General features: G+C 38.8%; 1 protein-coding gene across 1 annotated transcript in view; it reads right to left on the bottom strand.

Annotated features, from left to right (window-relative positions):
- Positions 1-21499, bottom strand: part of CNTNAP2 (contactin associated protein 2) — a 1208535-nt gene that overhangs the window by 94816 nt on the left and 1092220 nt on the right. The window contains exons 17-20 of the mRNA XM_074892371.1: positions 20405-20623; positions 17613-17849; positions 4792-5037; positions 3177-3310 (exon numbers count right to left, since the gene is read on the bottom strand). Of these exons, the coding sequence (XP_074748472.1) occupies positions 3177-3310; positions 4792-5037; positions 17613-17849; positions 20405-20623 (836 nt within the window). The remainder of the gene's footprint in view (positions 1-3176; positions 3311-4791; positions 5038-17612; positions 17850-20404; positions 20624-21499) is intronic.

Below are 21499 nucleotides of genomic sequence, written 5' to 3'. Positions count from 1 at the left end.
AAGAGTGATCTGGTTTTATGATATGGAAAATACCCTGCTGAAGCATGAAACCTTTTAATGAAGTCAAACAAAGTAAAACTTGCCCTCCATGACCTAAAGCTCAGCTCTTGAAATGTCATTTACTGGGATAATGCATTCCCCATCTGTCAGTCTGGGCTTTTTCTTGCCACAGGTGAACTAATGCAGCCTTGGAGGTGTGCCATGGTTACTAGAATCTGGTATTTTACTAGTGGCAAGAGAGAGGAATCTTATTAGCAAATGTTAATTTTGCCCACCTCATGGAGACAACAGAAAATAAAGCAGATCTTTGTCCCTGAAATTATGTCATTTGGTTTTCCTGACACCTAAATCAACTGCATATCCTTAATCTTATCCTGGCATCACAAATGGGAGCTTGTTATTGAATGCAAAACTAATTATTGATTTGTTTGCAGCCAGTGAATTTAGAAAACTGAAATATAAGAGCCTTTTGACAGAGTCTTTGCTACTACCTTTAGTCTTGACTGTCTTGGTATGTTACAAATAGGGATGTAAATCTAATGAAAATAATTCACACTAAATATTTGTTCTTGTACTTGTCTGTTACCTTATTGATATACAATATTGTGGATATGTTTATATCAAAGCTCACCTCAAATTCTGATTGATCAGACAATAACTGAATTTATGTAAGTAATCAGTGGTTTCCTGTCTGCCAGCACTGGGTGAGGTCTCATAGAGTTCAATAATGAGCCTTTTACTGTATTTATATATATGTGAAACTCCTGAGAATCATGATAAAGCTCCAGTTCACATAGTTCATATGGTAGCAATTTATTGCCTGGCTGCAGATTTTTTAAATCTCTTTGGCACTACAGGGTTATTACAGTAAGTTAGAAAGACAGGTATTCTAAGTATGAACTTGCTGTTAAGATATCAAAAATACTGAGTGCTCTTGAATTGAAGCTTTGATGAGAAATAAATCCTTCTTGTGACACTTTTATGCTGTGTAGAGATGTGGAAGTGTGAGCAACAGCACCTGGCAAGCAAGCTGTCTTCTTTAAAAGCAAGCAAACCAGCTGCTCAACAAGTTGGAGAAGGATTTAGCAGGAAATAAAAGTCTACTCAAATGTTCACTGCTCAGAACTTCAAGAGAAAACTCATACCTTATGATTTGTCCTCTGGATACTGAGAAAAATTGTATTTATATCTTCCATGTTTTCAGACACCATGTAGAGATTATATTTGAAAACAGGACTAATTTTCAAGTGAACAATCTACTTAACAGATCCATTTCTGTTCACAGAATCACAGAATCACCTAGGTTGGAAAAGACCTTGAAGATCACCTAGTCCAGCCTTTAACCTAACATTGATAGTTCTCAACTATAACATATCCCTAAGTGCTAATATCAGTTCTCACATTTACATAACATAACCTGTTAAGTAACAAAATCAACTTCCTTATGGAGAATAAACAAAATTTGATAGAAATCTGTTTCAGGATACAGCAGGGGTAGTATTTCTGGATCTACTTTGTATGGGTCCTTCTTTCCCTATTCTGCACGTGCATCAGAGAGCTCATCTCATTTAATAAGCTTCAGATGTATCTGCTTTCTGATTGCATAAACCAGCTGTGTTTTAAGCACGCTGACTAGATAAAGAAATTTTTATCCCAGCAGAGCAACACTAACTAAAATGTTCCTGGCTCTTCAAAACCCTAGATATGTAGTGGTCTCATAAAACTCTAGAAAAAAAAAAAAATTGTTGGGCCCCAAATGTAGGTGAGTTGGTGCAAAGCGGGGATACTTAACTGTGTACATATTTTCCAACTGGGCAAGGTTTCTCATCTGATCCCTTCAGCTGCCTACATCAGCCAGCTATGACTCCACAGGAAACATGCCATACCTCCCCAAAATAGAAGGGATTTAACAGCAGAAGGGAACCTAACTGTGGGTCTTATTTAACTTCCATTTAGCAGTAAGAGAGATAAATCCAAATGCAACAGCATGAAAGAAAGATGGATATATCAATATATACACCTCTCAACTTCCAAAAGCTTGTAAAGTGTTTGGATGTATCACCTATACATTTTTTAGATTATCTGGCATTTTGTAAATAATTTTATGACAATTCTACTTCAATGCATCCAGTGTTATTCTGAGTGCCGAGACCCTCAGTCAAATGACACTGTAATGCACTGAAAAGGTTTCCTTTTGATGCCTTGAAACAATAACTGTCAGGGATCTATTTTAATCTTTAGGTAGGTAATACCATGACAACTACTATCCTTCACTTTTTGGCTTGGTTCCCCTTTTTATTTTTTTATTTGTTAGTGGTTTTGGTTTGCTTCTTACGAGCTATCAAATCCAGATTAATCTATCGCACCTGACTCTCCTGCCAACAAACCTGTTCTCATACCCTGCTGCAACCTCCATGTTTGCAGATGTGACAACCAGGGAATGAACACAGAGTGCTGTAATGACCACAGAGAGAAAGTTGCCTGGAAACATTGATTGCTTCTCGCAGCAGTCCCCTCAGTTATTTAAATAGTATTACACTATCTCAAAGGTTTGTAAACTGAGATATGGAGAGTCGAAGTTCCCGCCTGTGCTGTAGCAAAATCTAAATAAGCCAGAGCTATGTGCCTTTAATAATACTCTCTGTCTCGGACTCCTGTCACACAAACACTTAAGCATCTGCTCATCTTTACAGAAGAGCTCTTCCGATTTCACTGGACTGCAGGGTAAATTTAAATTTAAAGACATTCTCATTTGCAGACTCAGGACTTACGGCATGATATTTAGTTGTCTGTGCATCAGGCTCTACTATCATTTAAGATGCTGTAGGGTATCCCTTCTGGCTTCCAGCTGTTGTTCCAGAATGGTGCAGGTTTATCCTAAGTCCCATGTTATCTATCAGCCCAGACGTCTCTGATGCTCTTGAGCATCTACAGTGACACCTGTATTAGCCTAGCTGTCATCACCCTAGGATGAGGATTTCAGAACAATATGAATTGATGCAACAGAGGGAGAGAATAGATTTTGTTAACTCCTAGGAGTGCGATCTGCAAGCAGAACTCCATCTACTGTACTTTTTATTTCCGAAATTGCACTGATATCTTCAGAGAGATGGAGGCCATCAAGATACAAAACGCTACAAGCAACAAGTAATGGAACCAAACGACCTACAACTTACCTGCAGTACTATGTCCCGTCCATTCCGTGTGATGTTAACAGTATGGGGCTGTCCATTAGCCATGTTTCTGTGGTCAACATCAATGTTATATGGCTCTTTGGTGCCTCCTAGGCTGTACCGAATCTGCAGATTCCCTAGTGAAAGAAATGTGAAAAGCACCCTCAGGTATTTTGATCTTTATTCACCAGCTACTTTCCCCTCTTTATTTTCACATACAACTGTTATCATTTCACACTTAAATTGCTCTCAGAGTTGGTCTCTGCAGTAGGAGAAGACCTACTGCTTGACTTTTTAAAACTACTGGGCTGAAAACTGCTTCTAGTTTATAACCCAGAAGTGTGACAATGACCAGCGACAAACCAAAGGGTTTGTAAACACTCCAGATTGAAAACCAAACAAATTGGAGCTATGCCTTGAATGATACGGACAACTGGTACAAATTTGAGCACTTTATTGTTGAGATTATTATCCTTGTTGCAGTAAAATTCTTTTAAGTTATACAAAGCATGATGTTTTCTAAAGAATAAATCATTGATATGCATTGAATAAAGGCAAAATTACAACAAATTAACACTGACACATAATCTACACAAGGGACTTTCTTGCTCTCACTTCTAATTGTTGTTGACGGGTGACCGCCTGGACTTTTACAGAAACTTAATAATACATGGTGAAATGAAAACCTCGGATTATATTGTTAGAAAAGTATAGTTAAAAGTGGTTAATTGATATTCATGGCATACTGCCAGACAGATTTTTCTTTTCTAAACAAAAGTGAAGTGTCTGCTCTTCAAAACAAATTTTTATATTTGATTAAAAGGAAGATGTTTGAAAAGGGAAATGCAGGCCTCGTTATTGATCAAAACTGGAAATATTTTGGCCCAAAAGAGCAGCCCTAGACCTTTATGACTGTAGTTTAGATGTCTGATGTGGGATTTCTCTCATGTACCTTCTTTTTTCCCAGTGAATGGAAAAAAAAGAGTGGCATGTGCAATACTCATATTAACTTATCCCATAAAAGAGAATGATATAAAATCATCCTAATTATCATTTTCATGGAGCACTAAGGCACTATTTGGAATTAATGTATATTCAGTTTATATGCAGTTCTAATACTGCCACAGCAAATGGTCCATATCCAACCTTCAACCATCATCAAAGTGTTTAGGACATTATACACTATGCTACATCCATATTTTAGCCACTTCAGTGGGTATCCAGATTTTCAGAACACATTACACTTTCCACTGACTATTGGTGATATTGCCATGAGTTCAGCGATTGAGGTGCCTACATGTGGATGTCTACTTGTCCTTGTAATGCTAGTTCATGGCATGGATCTGACTGCTATAGCAGGGGTTTTTGTTGTGTTTTTTTTTTTTTTTTTTTTTTCTGTTTTGTTTTGAGAGGGAGGGTTGGCTAGTGGAACTCCACTAAACAGTTACATCAGTACAGAATCCAGTAGACCATAATACAGGTTCACGTCCCATGTACTTTACTTCTACGTGACAAGGGTGAAGAGACTTTCTCATTAGTTCAGAGCTTCAGCTGAACGTCAACCTGGTGTTATTATCAATTTTGCCTTCAACGGAGAGAGCCCAAAGCTACTGCTTACCAGATGGCTTGACAAGCACAGCCATGAAGTCCTGGGTGTAGGAGCTGATGTACAATAAGACACAAGGGGACTTGGTGGTACTGAAGCTGAAGCTGAGCTCTTCTTTATTCAAGTTGAGGTCAGGCGCTGTGGTGTCAGGATCTGTAGAACTCAAAAGTGTTCGGCTAACTAAATCCTTCATGCTAGTCCCTGGGGAGTGGAAGTTGTAACGGAGCCACATTCCTTCTTCAAAGAATGCTCCAACATCTTGAACATAAGAGCAAAAAAAGAAAAAAAAAAAAGAAATTAAATGTACTGACACCTTTTAGATGAAACATATTAGTACTGACTTGATCAGTACTAATCTGTGCATGTTTTTGCTGCTACATTATTTAGGCACTTTGCCAATATTTAGGTCAAGAGCCTCACTATTTTCCAAAGTAAATGAAAAGTACAATCTCCATTTTATTGGTAGGTACCTGGATTCACAGAGCAAAGGAAAGATTTCCTTTGGGTCACACAGAATGTCTATGTCTCTCTCTCATATCAATACTACAGATCAGAATAACCACACTTCAGATTTATTCTCATTGAAGTCTTGCAGTAGGTAGTGCTCCAAAGAAGGAGACACAAGGAAGAGAGATTTAAGGGACACAGTAAGCAAACACTGTCAAGGAAAAGGAAAAACAGCAATTCTGACCAGCAAATTTGAGTGGATTTGGAAAGACCTCACAAAAGAATGATGGCAATTCCAGCAACTGAAAGATTTGAAATAGGATTGTACACAATGCTAGAAAGTTATCCACTGCTAGCACAATCCTTCGTGAGAACTGCATAACCTGGATGCCCTTATGGGAGATAAAATTAACTAGGGAGCTTGACTCAGTGGGGAACAAGACGAGAGACATCTGAACTGTAGCTCCCAGGAGGTGCTACCCAGACAAAGTTTTCAAACCAATCTGAGACAAAATATCATGTTTCAACACTCCTGTCAGAAAATAAAACTACTTTTGGCAGAATTAATACTTTCAGCTGGAAAAGCATTGTTATTACTTCTCATAATAATGCAGTCCTGCCTATTTCTTAACATTAAAAACATAATTTAAGGTTGACATTCTTACAGCGAAGGCTGACTTTGACAGTCTCCTACAGGAATCACAGCACAGTTGCCTACTATTGTGTAACCTACTAAGTCTATTGGGGATCCCTGGACAGGCTTCATATGACAGTCATTAATTTAGTGACATTGTGGTCCTGGTTAGGCTTTGCTGTCTGGGACAACATCATTACAGGAAATTTTTAAATTACATGTGAATTTATGGCATGTTTATGAACATTTCATAAGGGATTAAAGAATAATGAATAAAGATTATGACCATAGCATATGAGTACTGTACTTAAAGAATGGTTATAGGCTATGTTTAAAGAGGTGACCACTCTTAAAAAAAAAATCTTTCATCATTTACTATCTTCCTACATGATGCAAAGTTGCCACAGATTGGTACAAAATTGCTCATCTAAACTTCTGAAAAATCCACACACTATCCCTATGTTAAAAGAAATTTAATTTTTATTCCATTTTGGCATTTGGAATCTTCACACAAATCTAAGCAAAGGCTTTATCTCAAAACATATGAAATGAGATGTCCATTTTACAGGCTGTGCAGTGACACTGAGCAAGTCAGGAAAGAGCCTGCAGACTTTATTCAGAGTAGCTGAGCAGAGAAAAGACATGAAGACAGGTAAAATTATAATAGACTTTACTGATGTTCCTTTACAGAATTTTGCTAAATCTAGTGCTGGAAAAACTTTTTGTTTTCCTGTTACCATATAAAAATTCTCCAAAACTCGAAATATCATAGTCACTGTCACTGTGTGGTCATATAAAACATGGAGTCAAGTGGTGGTCCCAAGGTGCTATAAATAATTCGATCACTCTGATAGATTTATAACTGTCATTTTATAAGAGAAACCTTAAATCATCCTGGAACAGTTATGGGAGAGGCAGTTCAGTTTAACAACTATATTTTGCAGTAGACTCAACTGAAGTACTCCTGGATTAAAAGTGAAGTGCCCCATCTTGAAAATACTTCCACAAATTGTGATGCCTTCTGCTGTTAAGAGCAGTGTGGAAAATAAGCTCTAGGACTTACAAATCTAAACCAGTATACACTGCAGCTCTCAGCAGTTGCAAGACTGGTTTAAAAATATCCTTATGGCTGCTAATTTATTCTCTTTATTCCAGAGCTGGGGTGCTGGGTGCCACGGCAGCGGGCAGCCCTGCCATCTGACACTGCAGCTCTCCTGGCGGGGCACTGCTGCCCCTGCTCAGGCTCTGCGTACGCATGCAGCATACCAACTCAGAATTACGTTTGCCTCCAGTCTGTTTACTGCTTGTCATGCCTTTTGTTTTAGGAGCGATCTTTGGGATTGTCCGGTGCTATGCTTGCCCAGGGCCTCACACACTGGGAATACTGGGACCGTCAGTCTTGACCTCAGCACTGCTCTGGGACTGAACTGGAAAGTGTGCAGTGCATTTTTCCAGAGCTCTAAATGTTATGAATTGCTACTTTAAAAGTTCATTATTACAAAGAAAGCTTTATTTCATGGTTTTCTCAGAAATGGTAAGACTTTTTTTTGGAAAGGGTTTCACAGCAGAGCAAAGAATGTTCTGTACATTTAACTTGGATTTGCACTGAGAAAATAATTTTCAGTCTAGCTGTATTATTACAGGTATACAAGCTATTGTAATGAGCCTTGAAATTCTCCTCACATGCACACCACCTCTTTTAAGAGGAAGGAAAAGAGGAAGCTTCGCTTTGGCTGTGTGAGTGTATTAGGCCCTCAACAGGAAGACACTGAACACCCTCAAGTTCCAGCATGGCAAAGATGTTGATGCACATGATTACTCTCTTTACTGAATGAAGCTGAAGTCCTTGCAGCAGGGCTCCAAAGTGCTCAGCAGCTCACAGGCTCAGGCTATTAGGAAATACTAGAAAAAGCTAAAAGATAATTTTCTCTATATTGAACACAGCTATCAGATGGCTTGAGAATGCTGAGGGCTGATCAATGAAGAAATTATCTACTTGGAGGTCACAAGCGTATCATCTTCCTGAAGCTCTGATAGAAGGAATATTGAAGTCCTTCATTCAGAAAACCATTCAAGTTGCCTGAATAAAATTGGTAAAATGCAGCACAAACTCTGCTGCTGAAATGTGGGGGAGGTTTCCATGCACAACCCTCTGCTTTCTTTTGTAATATTTCAAATGCTATCTGAAAAGACAACTTTTGGGACATCTGACATAAGGTGTAGTGAAGGGTTCCTCTGCAAAATGTCATTTTGAGGCAGAAACCTTGAGGAAATGAATGTGGTAGAAACAGATCAGTTTTCTCTGGAAAGCAGTACCTATTTCTACACCAACATGCAGTGCAGTCATCCTCTGTTGACAGACTTTGCAAATACATACAGTTGCAGCTTTCTTTGTAGAGGAACGCAGAACAGGAATTGTGGATCATCAGAAATGATTTTATCAAGCAAGATTCACATTCCCAGTGTGAACTGCACATATTTTACAAAACTGTCAATTTGAAAAGGGATGAAGTGAAAGCTGATACAAAACTTCTACACAAAATGCACAGGAACCCATAACTGACAAACTTATTTTGAAGGTTACAATTCTTTGGTCATCTCTCCAGTCCCCCTTTTCCCACTCAGCTACTTTTATTTTTGTACACTCTCATTCTGTCTGCGATCAGGAGTATTGAAAGACTGAAGGAGAAAGCCAAATAATAACCAAAAACCCCATTTCCCTTACAAAAATTCCACAATCTCATGACACTTCTGGGCCAGTGTTGTAGACCTAAGAAAATTTAAGTAGAAACCTGATTCTCCTTTGCTGCTGGTTTAATATCAGTGAAACATCAGTGTTGGTTCTTCTCTTCTCACGCAGTTATAATGATACTGGTAGCCATACACTTAGTTACACCCAGAACTTGTCTTCCTTCTCCATTACTTTTTCCACACCTGTCAAAAGCATTGCCAGCATGGCACAGGTGTGGCTGAACACAGGTTCAGCAAGATTTTTCTATCTGGAGGTGTATATATAAAAGATACGGAACTCAGCAGGCTTTCTAGCGATTGAATTCACTCTGCGCTAACAGTTGCGATAGAATATTATCAGGGACTGCCATGAATCAAGTGCAAGATATTACGCCTGATAAATCAAGAAGCAACAGATCTGGGGAGCTACCAAAAAAACCCCCACCCCACAGAAAACCCAATTTCAGGAGCTTTTCAAGAATGGCACCGTAAGAGGTGGAATCTACCTTCTGCAGTAGGACAGCCGTCACTGTCTCACAGCTGCCATCTTACATTTTTCCAAGTAAACTCAAGACCTGGCTTGTGTCACCTTTTATCTGGGGACCAAGGAGAAAGTAATGCTGGTTACGTCTCTGGTATTACTGTGTTTGGCTTTTTTGAGGCTGGCCCTTCAAAGCAATCTTATTAATGGGCAGTAACAGGGTAAAATCCCTGCCTTACAGAACCTGTGACAAAATCCTGACAACTATGAAGACTGGCCAGGACACATGAGAACTGCAGCAGAGGAAGATTCTCTTCTCTTTGTTTCACACAGCTGACTGAAATGCCTTCTTACAGCTGTAAGCATGTCCCATATGGAGGCCCTAAACGCCTCCTTGGCCCTGCTCAGATTCAGTAAATTAAAAATATTACTCTGTGATGCTGCTTGCCAGTGCTCAATGCTGTGTCTTCCCTGCATGGAGTTCTGGATGTGAAAAGCAGCATTTTCAAAATCCTAAGCAAGGACAGTCACTGGAGGTGTTCTAACACTCGATGCCTGTACAAAGGTTGTTAGGGCAATGTAGACAGTTGAACAAAACTTTTTTCCCGATGCATAATTTTCTTTCCTTTTTGATTTCTCATATAGTTATGAATATTGAATATAGATTAAGTAGAGCTTGCTTGTCTGGCTTGTGGCTGAAATGTGCTAGAGAGCATCAGGAATTGCAGCTACTTCCAGGCTGTGGTCACAAAGATTAAGACTGTTTGCTGAGATACATCCTGGCCACAGGGCATCAGTAAAGGGTCAGAATCTCACAGCTGTTGATCTGGGAGAGAATTTACTTTGAGTGCTCTGAAGATGGTAATACTTACCATTTATTTGATTAGTTCACTCAACGTTTTATTCTACCTTCAGGCTCACAGTATTTAGTTCATGAAACCAAGAAGTGGAGCTTTAAAGTTTTTGTCCTACATCCTCAAGTCTCATATTCTGGCTGCCATTACTGTAATAATTTGTGATGCATGTTAGAATTTTCTATGTGTGGAGTAAAATACCGAAATACAGCGATTGCTTGTTGGCATTAATAGAATAGAAACCCGCTGAGGGTTTGCTTCTTCTATATGAATATAAAAAAAGTATAAAAAAAGCTTTCTTGAACAAATGACCATCAGAATTGGAGGATATGTAAAATAATATGCACCAGTGAAACTATGGAACCTGATCACAAATTCATGCAGTTTCCCGCTACCTTCAGTAGAACAGGATGAGTGTCACAGAAGATGGGGTTAAGCTACCTGATTCATTACACCTTTAAGCCTCCCTAGTCAATGCTGACAGGTAGATTCTCCTGGGAAGCAGTTTGGCATACCTAAGCAAGGCTGAGCTCTGAACCTTCTTTTGCAATAGCCCTGTAAAGCAGGTTCCTTTTATTCTACCTTGCTATACCTCGACAGAAGTGCACATGCCAAGGAAAGTCTAAAAATATCAGTAAAATCACAGTTGTGGTTCGTTTTGCACTGATGTGAAATTACTGTAGATCTTTCTATAGCTACAGCTGTTTGAACTGATGTCTGGGACAGCAGACTCAGAATAAGGGAATGGCAACCTGCGCTGCGTATTCTCTGCTGGATCTAAATGAAAAAAACATCTCCCTTTCTAATGGAAACATTCAAAATGGTTAAAAAACCCCCATCAAATAAAACAGGACGGATGAAGAAAAACATCATGTCAAATATTCAACAGACAAGGTTTCATGATTTCCTGCTGGGGAGTCTTTGGAGGTGCTTTTTAGGTAACCTCAGAGAAAAACTTGAAGCCTTGCAAGAGCTGTTTGAGAAATATTAGAGACTGCCATTTGATGATTGCACAGTATTCAGAGTGACAACTTTGATAGGTGAGATCTGGCTTCAATTCCTTCCTGTACCACAGGTATCCACCCTAAAAGCGAGCAGTTCCTTGCTTCCCTTGTTATCTCGTCTGCTTTCTGCATTACCATAATAAAAACATCTTCTCACATCACAGAGCTATTGTAAGGATAAATACCTCATCAGCTTGTGAGGTGCCAATACTACTCCACTAGCATACAGGTGTATAAATATTGCACATAGGGGTCTGGTGTGAGAACCTCAAATCTCTCAGTTGCCTTTGCACAGGCATGCAGCAGCTGGCAATGTTGCTGAAGCTGCTCTATTCATCTTTCATAAAACATCTGCGTTCAGTGAGCAACCACAGCAGACCAGGCCTGTTATAGTTAGCTGACAAAGAAATTGAAAGTTTATCACATTTTCTGAGCCAGGACTTAATATTTTTAAACTTATTACCCTGATTTATTTGATTTCTGTATACAGAGTAAGAAATCCTTGCATTTTATAAGTAGTTTATTATGGATGTAAGTGGGCTAGCATGTTCAGTTTATAATCAGGTTGGTATCTCTTTGAGATATGTAAGTAGTATGGAGGTTTTGTTTTGCTTTAAAAAGAAAAAACCCCATTTTTTTCCAATAAAACAATTCTTGCAACTCAAGTGAAATGCAATTTTCAAAGCACTAGAGAACAACTGTGCCTGTTTAATAAGGCAGTATTGACAGGACAGCAGAATGGAATAGTTTTACAGAGTATGTATTTTTTGTGAGTATATATATTTACTCAATAGAGGCTAAGATGACCCAAGTCCTGAAGTTTGATCTACATGTAGAAAAACCTGATTGCAGCGTTCAGATTTACCAGACTGTAAGCCTAACATTCCGGACTCCCAAAAATTTCTGATATAATTTTCAGCTAAGAGATTATGATCACCTTGTGTATAGCAGAATTTTTTGGGGGGTGGGAGGGAATGTCACCTTGATTTTCCAGGTTCTGGGATTAAGAAAACTAAGAAGTTAGCTATGTTAAACCACTCAAACTTTCACCTCCCTATTACTTACAACCAAGCAATGAAATGTATTTCCAACCAGTAAATTAAAGGAAATGGAATGGGTATAAACAAGGCAGAATTTGGAGATGATCAAGTGTCAACCTAAGAGCCTGTGGAAGGGTGCAGAGATGCTTCGCCCATGTACCGTAGCACCAGATCTGCTATATCTTTTTTGCATCTACTCAGCCTAGTAGAAAGCTGATTTTTCTCTTTGAGGCAGAGAAGGGAGCAAGAAAGGAAGGAAATATGACCATGACAATACTACTGTAAGGGCTTTCAGGGTTCACGCAAATATAAAACAAACATGAAGAAGTACAGTTTGGGCATTGGCATGAGGATTGCAATAATTCACACTGTGAATCTGAGCTTTACTTGAAAGAAAGAAAAAAGTGTATACACTGTACTCATCTCCTTGGTGTTTGTTGATGCAAATTGAGTAACTGCATAGAAACTGGGAAGCTTTGAATTTACTCTTCCAGCACACCTGAAGGCACAGGAGTCACAACACCAGCTGTTTAAGTTGTATTTTTTTTTTCCCCCACTCTTTTGGTGGTGGGCAATTTCTTCTCCTACTGTTGATCCACAGCACTTCAGTACCCAAAGGAGGAATGTCTTCTCCTTGGGGGATCCCCCACATCACAATGCTGCCACAGGTTCTGCATAGCCATTTCAGCATTTGACCTTCGTTCTTTTTGTTTAAAGGAAGGAAAGAGTTTGCCTTTTAAAGCAACAAAATTTAATTGTTTTCTCAGAAATGCTTTTATGATGACAGGACAGCTGTGGGAGGAAAAAACCCCCAGAATTTATGCTTAAGCAAAGGACAGAGAAAGGTCAGAAAGCAATCTGTAGGACTGCAGAAACACTGCAGCTATTCCTCAGAACAATTTCTCTGAGCAATGAAAGGAGAAGTGAAGCCAATTGCATATGCCCCAAATAAATACAAAATAAAAATAAAGTTAAAATAGATGTCAGACTGCATTTTTGCGCTTTTTTTGTCCTTGTAAAAAAATAGTGTGATTTTCAGGCCACTGCCACATCAATCACATTGTGATCTGCTGCTAATAAGGCTGGACACAATGTAATTTCTTGTCAGTCATCAGTCAGTGGCTCTAAGGATGGATTTCATCAGCAAAAGAATCCACAATATGTGAGGCCTGTTTTTATTGTGAGATGTATTAATTACTTATGAAGCATTGTATGGTGATTTCCTTATAGTAATGATTTTTTTTTAAATTTGATTTTTCCTATTACTTCTTCTGCTAGCAGTTTCAGTATGTAATCAACCCCAAAAAGTTTACCATGGGAAGTGACTTGAATATCAAAATAAAATTTTTGGATAAGAAAAGCTTCCTGTGGCAAATTAAAATCAATGGGAAGAGAAGACTGTGGTAAATCGACAGGTATTATATTATGCCACTTTTCACGCCTGCTAAGTAGCATATTTTTCTAGTAATATCTCGAATTGGTTTGAATGTGGTGACTTAAAAAGTCAGGTACTTTTGATTGTCAAATCAACAGAGCTACTTGGCCTGGAAGATTTACTCAGAGGAGTAGAATAACAAGACCTAGACCTAGTTTATCATGCAAAGCACTAACTTTGTTATTTCTTGGCAGCTGACGTGAATTCCTAGTGAAGGTAACAAAGGAAAATATTCTTGCTTGCCTTATATTAGACTCACCCAACATCACAGCATTCAACTACATACTGTGGTGCAGGTTAGAAAATCACAAGTGACTGAGCAGTATTCAACTATGTCCTTACTATAAAGAACAGAATTGATTAAAAACAGAGAATGTACTCTTTAAAAACATGTTCACAGACATTCCAGTGCTTTTAGAGAGGGAAAAGTGCCAAAGTGTTAATGAAAAATTAATTGAAATATCAGAATTGAGATGTTCTCATCCAAATCAACTAAAACATTATTTAGGTAACATTTTTATTTTACAAGGAAAGCAGGGAAAAATTCCCTGCTATTTTCCAACAAATTTTAAAAGTTTTATAATTTTTTAAATTTTTTTTAAACTAAAATATACTCGGCTGTTTTGCCAGTATTTATTTTGCTGTCATTAGTACTGTATGATTGCCCTTTGTATCTAGAAAATATATCCAGTATTGTCTCATGGACCAAGAGGACATGGCAGCTACTATTAGAAAGGAAATGGAGGATCGCCTTCTTTCACAAGCCCAGGGAGTTTTGCAACATGCACAAGGTGTTCCAGGGCTTTACTTGATTTAAAAGGCTTAATGTAAGTTAAATTTACAATGTAAAATTTAATGGGCTGAAAATGAACTGTTTTAAAGATCTCATTATCAGCACTATTACAGAGGTTTTACAATTATTTTGATCACAGGATGCCCCAAACCCATTCTATTTTGTGTTTAATTTATCCTCCAACTTTATCCCAGTGCCACACTGTTGTTTCTACAGAGAAGCCCCATGAAGTCACCCATACTAAATCATACTTCGGGATATTCTAGATGAGTACATCAGTTTTCAGCCCTAACAGATAGGAAATTGGTAATTTGCATTTTGTACATAAGGTCTTAAGGATTTAGAGAGATATTTTTAGCCTCGAATAGTTATGATATTTGAAGCAGAGATCTGATGTTATGTTTAAATGGCACAACACTGCGTGGTACAGAGGTCCCTACGCTAGCATGAGTACCTTTGCATGACTCAGTGCTGCCTGGCAGCAGTAGCTTACAGCAAGTTTTACTGCATGCTCAAAGTATCACTGTCAGAGCTCTGGGACTTTGGCTGGACTGAGAGGCTGATAAGGAGAATATTATAGCATAATATAGTATGATATTACTGCTGTTGCTATGACAGTGCTTACAGACCAGCCAAAACCAGGGTTCGTCTGTGCTAGGTGCTCAATTATTCCCCTCATGGTACTTTTTATTCTGTTAGCTCCACGTCTACAAAACAGAAACCACTTTAGCTTAGAGCTAGTTTTGGCAGAAGTTTGGGGTTTATATATCCATAAGAGAAACAGAAAAACACACATAAAAGCCAGTGTGATGAGTTTTGGTAATACAGAAAAAAACTAAAAAGTGAATTCACTGAATATGACATGGCAGCAATTATTTTCTTTTTTCTTCTTTTATTTTTTTAAAGTCAACACGTGTGATCTGTAAGACACTGACCCAGTTCCAGCCTGAATGGGTTTCCTCTAACATACCTGTGCTAACGAGCAGAAACACTAAATGTGCATTACCATTTTTCAACTCGTGATAAACCACTTGCTAAATTAACGGAAAACACTGTACTCACATTCTCAGGAGTTACTGTATGTACAGTCCTGAATGTGATGGACATGTTTTATAATTTGTCTTTGAAGAAACACAGCATAGCAAAACCTGATGAAATTCCTGCATGCAAGTGCAGTGGAAGCCATTGCCTAGAGCAGCATCTGCTTCACTTCTGCTGCACTAGAAATACATCATATTTATTAGAATTTATAAAATAATCATGCTAGAACTTCATCAGAATATCTGGTGATGTGAAAGCAATCCCATAGCTTTTAGAAGAGGGTGCTCCAATGTGTTAGCAACATCAGCAGTGGACAAGGCTCTGTTATGATAAAATTAAATGAAGGTGGATATATATGGATGTAAACGAAGGTGGCTGAAGCGTGTGCGGAGAAAATAGTCCATAACCCAGTATCAGGTAGAAAGACTCCCTCTTTCTGTTATAAACTTGGTTTCCTCTGAGTGTGTCTGGATGTTGTGGTTTAAACCCAACCAGCAGTCAAACACCACACAGCCACTCGCTCACCCTCCCCTGCCCGGGGAATGGGGGGTTAAATTGGAGGGGTAAAGGGATACTCCAGGGCTGAGATAGAAACATTAGTAATTGTAATTAATAATCGTAATAAAATAAAACAATAATAGGAAGTACAAGCGGGTAATGCACAATGCGCTTCCTCACCACCCGCAGGACTGATAGCCAGCCCATTCCCCGCTAGCAATCCTGAAATACCAAGATCACGCAATCGCAATCCTGGAAGTGAGAAAGAACCCCCTCCTTCCCATCTGCCCCTCATCTATATACTGAGCATAACGTTACATGACATGGAATATTCCAGCGGCCAGTTTGGGTCCGGTGCTCTGGCTCTGCTCCCTCCCAGCTTCTTGTGCACCTGCGCACAGGCAGGACACGGAGAATTGGAGAGTCCTTGATCTCTCAGAAACAACTGAAAACACCAGTGTATTATCAGCATTCTCATACCAGATCCCATACTGAATCCAAAACACAACACTATTCTAACTACTAAGAAGAAAAATTAACTCTATCCCAGCCGAAACTAGGACACTGGAAAGGAGACGGGTATGGATATTTGCAAAGTAATCCTCCAAGTTTGACTTGGAAAAAAAAAACTTAAGAAGGAGTTGGAAACCAGAATGTCAAAGGACAGGAACATTCCCCTACTGCCAAGACAGCTTCATGAAGGGAATTTGGTGACTGGTGACCCAGCCTGCCTGCAGGATTCCTGGTACAGTGGGTAATGTAAAAACAGAAGAGCAGTTTATGAGACTAGAGGTTTCTTTAACATCACAGATACTGATGAGAGGAGCCTTCACATTTTTTAGTTGAATATGTAAGATTAGTACTTTCTGAGGAAGCTTTTAAAATGATTAGGAAAAGCAACAGATTGGGTGATTTTGTGTACCAATAAAAGCACAGTGAAAGGGAGCTGCTGAGTGATATTAGCACCTCAGGTAAATGTGATGAAACCTTTAGAGGAATTGAGAAGAGTATTTCAAGAATATAATGAGAATATCCTATGACATATAAGGGAAACAAATGAATGGCCACAAAGCCTGCAAACATTTGGAAAATTATATTCCCATTACTACTTTGTCACAATCATTTCTGGTGAAATAAAAAAAAAAGGTGGAAATGAATTAGCATCTTTATTATAATTTTCTTTTTTTGTATGTAAGAGCCGTCTTTTCCTCACTCCTTGTCTTTCTTCCTTATGCAGGCATGTGTGTCCATAGTAAATCGGTCTCTTACAACTGTTGATTTTGAAAATTCAGAACATACTTTAGGCATTTCCAAAGGACTCACATAGATGTTGGGGCCCTGTACCTTCCCTTACCCTAGCAAGTTCAATCTCTAACTCAGTTTGAGCTACTAAAAGACTTGATCTAGTTATGGGTGGATAAAATTTTTTATCCAAGTGCTGGCCTCCCAATTTGTAAGATATTCACCCCAAAGCTCACACCTACGTATCTCCAAGTAAGTTTCTGAATGAGACCACGTAGCTTTTGTTTAAATCCATGTTTTTTCTAAAGAAGTAACCATGTCATTGTGTGAGTAGGAATTTATTGTTCAACAGCTCAAGACTATGGAATAGTCTGCCAGACCTGCTATGACTACAGGCATTCCTCATGCATTTTGTTGTATTATGGGATTTAAATAGGTAATATATATCAGTACCAATGAGAGATGTGGTTTTAAATCATCATGTTTAAGATGTGGGTATATAATTTGACTTGTTTGTAAGAAGTATTAAACAATTTACTTGCTTAATTAATAAAAGCTGAAGCATTGGGTCTATTGTGTTTTTTCTCAGGCAGATAGTTCTCCCATACTCTGCCTCCTGCACTGAAGCATTTACCTTTAATGCAGAATGGTCCATCATAGGCCGTTTTGGAGCAGTCACAGGAGTAGCCGTTGTATTTCTCGACACATTTACCGCCGTTTGCACAGTACATCCCATAGCTCGTGCAATGGCCAGAGCAGCCAGGCTTCACCCCTGGCGTGACTTTTGCTCTCTCTTCCAGGTCCAGCGTCACCCCGTTCATCCTTAATGAACGAATGCAACCTAGGAAGCCTCGCTGGCCTCCTGCAGCACCTGAGAGGGAATGTAAAACTGTGAGACAACACTTAACAGATTTTATTGTTGTTGCTAAGTTAAAATATTGAAATACCCTGCTAAGCTTGTGACAACATCTGGAAGTAAGTAACTTCTTTGTAAAGGCAAGGAACTGCCTTGTCCTAATGACAGCGAAATCACTGAAACTTAACCTTTTGATACCATACCATAAGTAAGCATAAATAGTAGGTGTGTTTGCTTCACACTGCTCAGACATTAGAGATTCTAGCCCTCCACTGTAAGACTTCATTTCATATCAACTTCAAGATTTTTAGAGATAACAGTGGAAGAAATGGTCTTGGCTTGACTGAGAAGGTATGCTAATGAGATGGATGCTAATAATAATGCCATAATAAGTTATGCAGTATTACATTTTTCAAAGCCATAATAGGGAAAGAAAGAAAAGATTTAAATCCCCACTATCAGTTGCAATAGGAAATACAGATGTTCATTTCCAAGCAACACTGGGTATATTGTTTAGCTTCCTGAGTATAGGGTGAAGGATGTAACACTGAAGAGCTATATTTGAAAATCTGGCTTGAGATGGCTTTTCTTAGCAGTCAGTAAGAACTATTGCTTTTCTCCCCCTTGTAAACACTTGCTGAAAAATGTGATTTCAGCTAGGAAAGTCTTATCTGGGGCTGGATTAGAAACAAAAAACCCTAAAAAATGCAAGCTAATAACACTGAGTGCCTGTCATCCCTTCTCCTCATCCTCTCATCTCTTTGATTACTGCGGTGCCACAGGTGATGAAGAGTCCCTGAGGAGATCTGAATGCTCATCACCACAGAGCACAGAGACTGATATTTACCTGAGTGGGGAAGAGGACTAAACACACACCAAAGAGAGAGGATTGCTTCCAATTAACTGCTGGTAACTGAATGTTTTGGAATAAGAAGCAATGCTCGGTCTCTGCTGAGTGCACAGCGCAGAGGACATTCTGGTGTGCTTCCAGTCTGTGTAAACTCATATACACTGCAGTGACAAAAAAACCCCTAATAATCTAACTTCCTTCTCTCCCCTCTGGTGACTGTCCTAGCCCCAAGGACACAAAAGTCATCATCCCTCAGGCTCTCTTGTTGGCCCAAGGAATAGATATTTATTCTACAGAAAATGGAACAGGAGGCACCAAAACAAATCTTGTTCAGTATTATTCTCCAGGCCCTGATGTTCAGGGTGTTCATTTGGGATGCTCCAACTCATATCGATTCTGTGGGTAAGGAAATACACCTGTTCTTTGAGATGTGTGCTCCAATCAGCAAGTCATATGAAATGGATACGATGCAGAAAGAAAATCTGGTGAGGATTTGGACATTCAGTTTTTAGCAATAAAGGTACTAGGTATTTCAAAACATTGCTGTTATTCAGCAGCTGTTATACAGTTAATTCAAAAGTACCAGTAAAAATCAACATTATCAACAATTCCCCAAGAACTCAGGCTGGAAAAAAGTCCAGCTCTTCCTGTTTTCAGTAAAAGGCTTGGTATTTCTTTTAAAAGGCTAAGGCTTCCCCTTTTAAACAAACTTCACATTTCAGCTTATTTTGAAACTGCCTTTTATTGGGATCACAGCAGTAAAGGAGAATCTGAGCTTGTAAATAATGACTACACATCTGGTGACACATTATACACAGTTTGCAGTGACACTGTGCTGCTTATTAAGGCAGTGAAGGCTTTAAACGTCATTTTAATTAATTTCTCCTGTTGAACCCTAAGTAACATGGGGAAAAAAAGAGATGTCTTTTTTTCCTTCCCCCTTCCCTCTTCTCCTGTTAACAGATATCTAGAGAGGTAGGGAAGTGCTTCTTTGCTCAACATTTCATGCAGTTCTGATTCCAGCTAATGGCACTTGGCATATCTGCACTTCACAGCAGTCAGAGAAATACAAGTGCTGCTGGAATAGCCTGCCCAAAATGTAGCAGAGATCAGCAGCTCCAGAAAGCAGCTGGACTAACTTGGTTCCAGGGAATGCATTTGTGTAACACTGTGTGATGCTTTCTTACATCAAATGGGCAAACAGCCCATGGGACTGAAGGGAAAAGACCAGTGAGAGCTGTGAATGCAAAAGCATGGGCAATGATCAAACCTCGAGGCTGAAAGTGCTGCCGAGGCTAGGATAGGCACTGCAGGCACATGCAGTCCTGGCAAGACCTATGCAGAATTTTTCACTTCTGTGGTGAATAAGTCTATGTGTGTGAGAGACACTTGGCAAAAAAGGATTTTGGCACTAGACTGCTAAAGGCACTTTCATCCAGGAGCTGCAGGTGGGGAAAGACAAAAATGACAAGCTGCCAGCACAGAATACTTTTCTCTTAGTTGATCTTTTTATTTCTGTAATTATGGACATACTTGCCTTTTCTTCTTTTTTTTTTTTTCCCTTTTTTTTTCTTTTTTTTTTTTTTTTTCCCCCCTGTGCTGTCATACAAGTTCTTCAGGAGTGCAACTTCCCACATTAAACTAACTGCTGCTGGCAAGACCAAAGCAAAGAGCATTCAGCATGTGAGAGCAAAGCCCAGTTACCCACTCTGCATCTTACCGACGTAGAGCTGGCTGTACAATTCCAGTCGCGTGTGTCCTTCTGTTGGTGCTTTACGCACCTCCACAGGTAACTGGTCTACCTGCAGGCTGGCTTGTTTGACATTCCTCTCAGCATTGACCCGATGCCACTGGTCATCATTGAGCTGGTTAGAAGATCTAACAACGATCTCCACAGGCCCATTTCCAACATCAAATGAAAAGGAAACCTCTGTAGCAGCTGAAACACCAAGCAAAAGGGAACACATCTTATGTTGCAAACAAATTCACTTATACTTCCTAAACAGAAAGGAGTCATATTTACCAGAAATACGTGCTGCTCAGCCACCTTTCAGAATTTATAAGCAATTTCAGTTCCTTCTAACCTGAGTAGGAGTTAAACTATTTCCAAGGAAGCCATCGTAAAAAGTTTCTATAGCATGTGATGGAAATCAAATCAGTTTGGATTGTAAAATTTAACCAGAATAAATTCTATCCTCGAAGACGATTTTTTATTTCCACTAGTAATTTCAATAATATTGGAAAAACCTCTTCACCAGCTTTTAGAAGAAAACAACAGACCCTGAAACAATGACATTATTTTTTCATTTCTACAGCTTTCCAGTTTCCATATTTTTTTTAGGGAAATATGCATTTTGATAAAAAAAGTGGTGCAGGAGAAGTGCTTTTTTTTCTTTTGAGGGGCAATTAATTTTTACAATTATCTAATAATGCAGTGGTAATGACCTATATGAGCTTTTATGGCTGAAAAAGAAATGGATTCTTAGCAATCACTACAGTGTTCTATTTATAGTGGATGATTCAAACATGTTTAGAAATTTTATAAATGTCCATTAGGGTCTACTAGACATTCCTCCATGTCATTCTCAGCAAACTATATAACTGATACTTATTATTAAGCAAGGAGCATGATTAATAATATATAGATGATTTTAAAATTAAGAAATACAATTTTGACTTTCCTACCGATATTTAGTTTATATAATTTGGGGCTGTAAATTATATTATGGTGGTAAAACATCAGGTGAAAGAGTTACCAGAAAACAGTGATAGCATTCAAAAGAAGGACACCAGACAGAAGTAAAGACAACCAAGA

Source organism: Strix uralensis, chromosome 1, assembly GCF_047716275.1.
Source record: "Strix uralensis isolate ZFMK-TIS-50842 chromosome 1, bStrUra1, whole genome shotgun sequence".
Classification (NCBI taxonomy): domain Eukaryota; kingdom Metazoa; phylum Chordata; class Aves; order Strigiformes; family Strigidae; genus Strix; species Strix uralensis.
The sequence above is the reverse complement of the archived record's forward strand: the minus strand, read 5'-3'. Positions and strand labels throughout refer to the sequence as shown.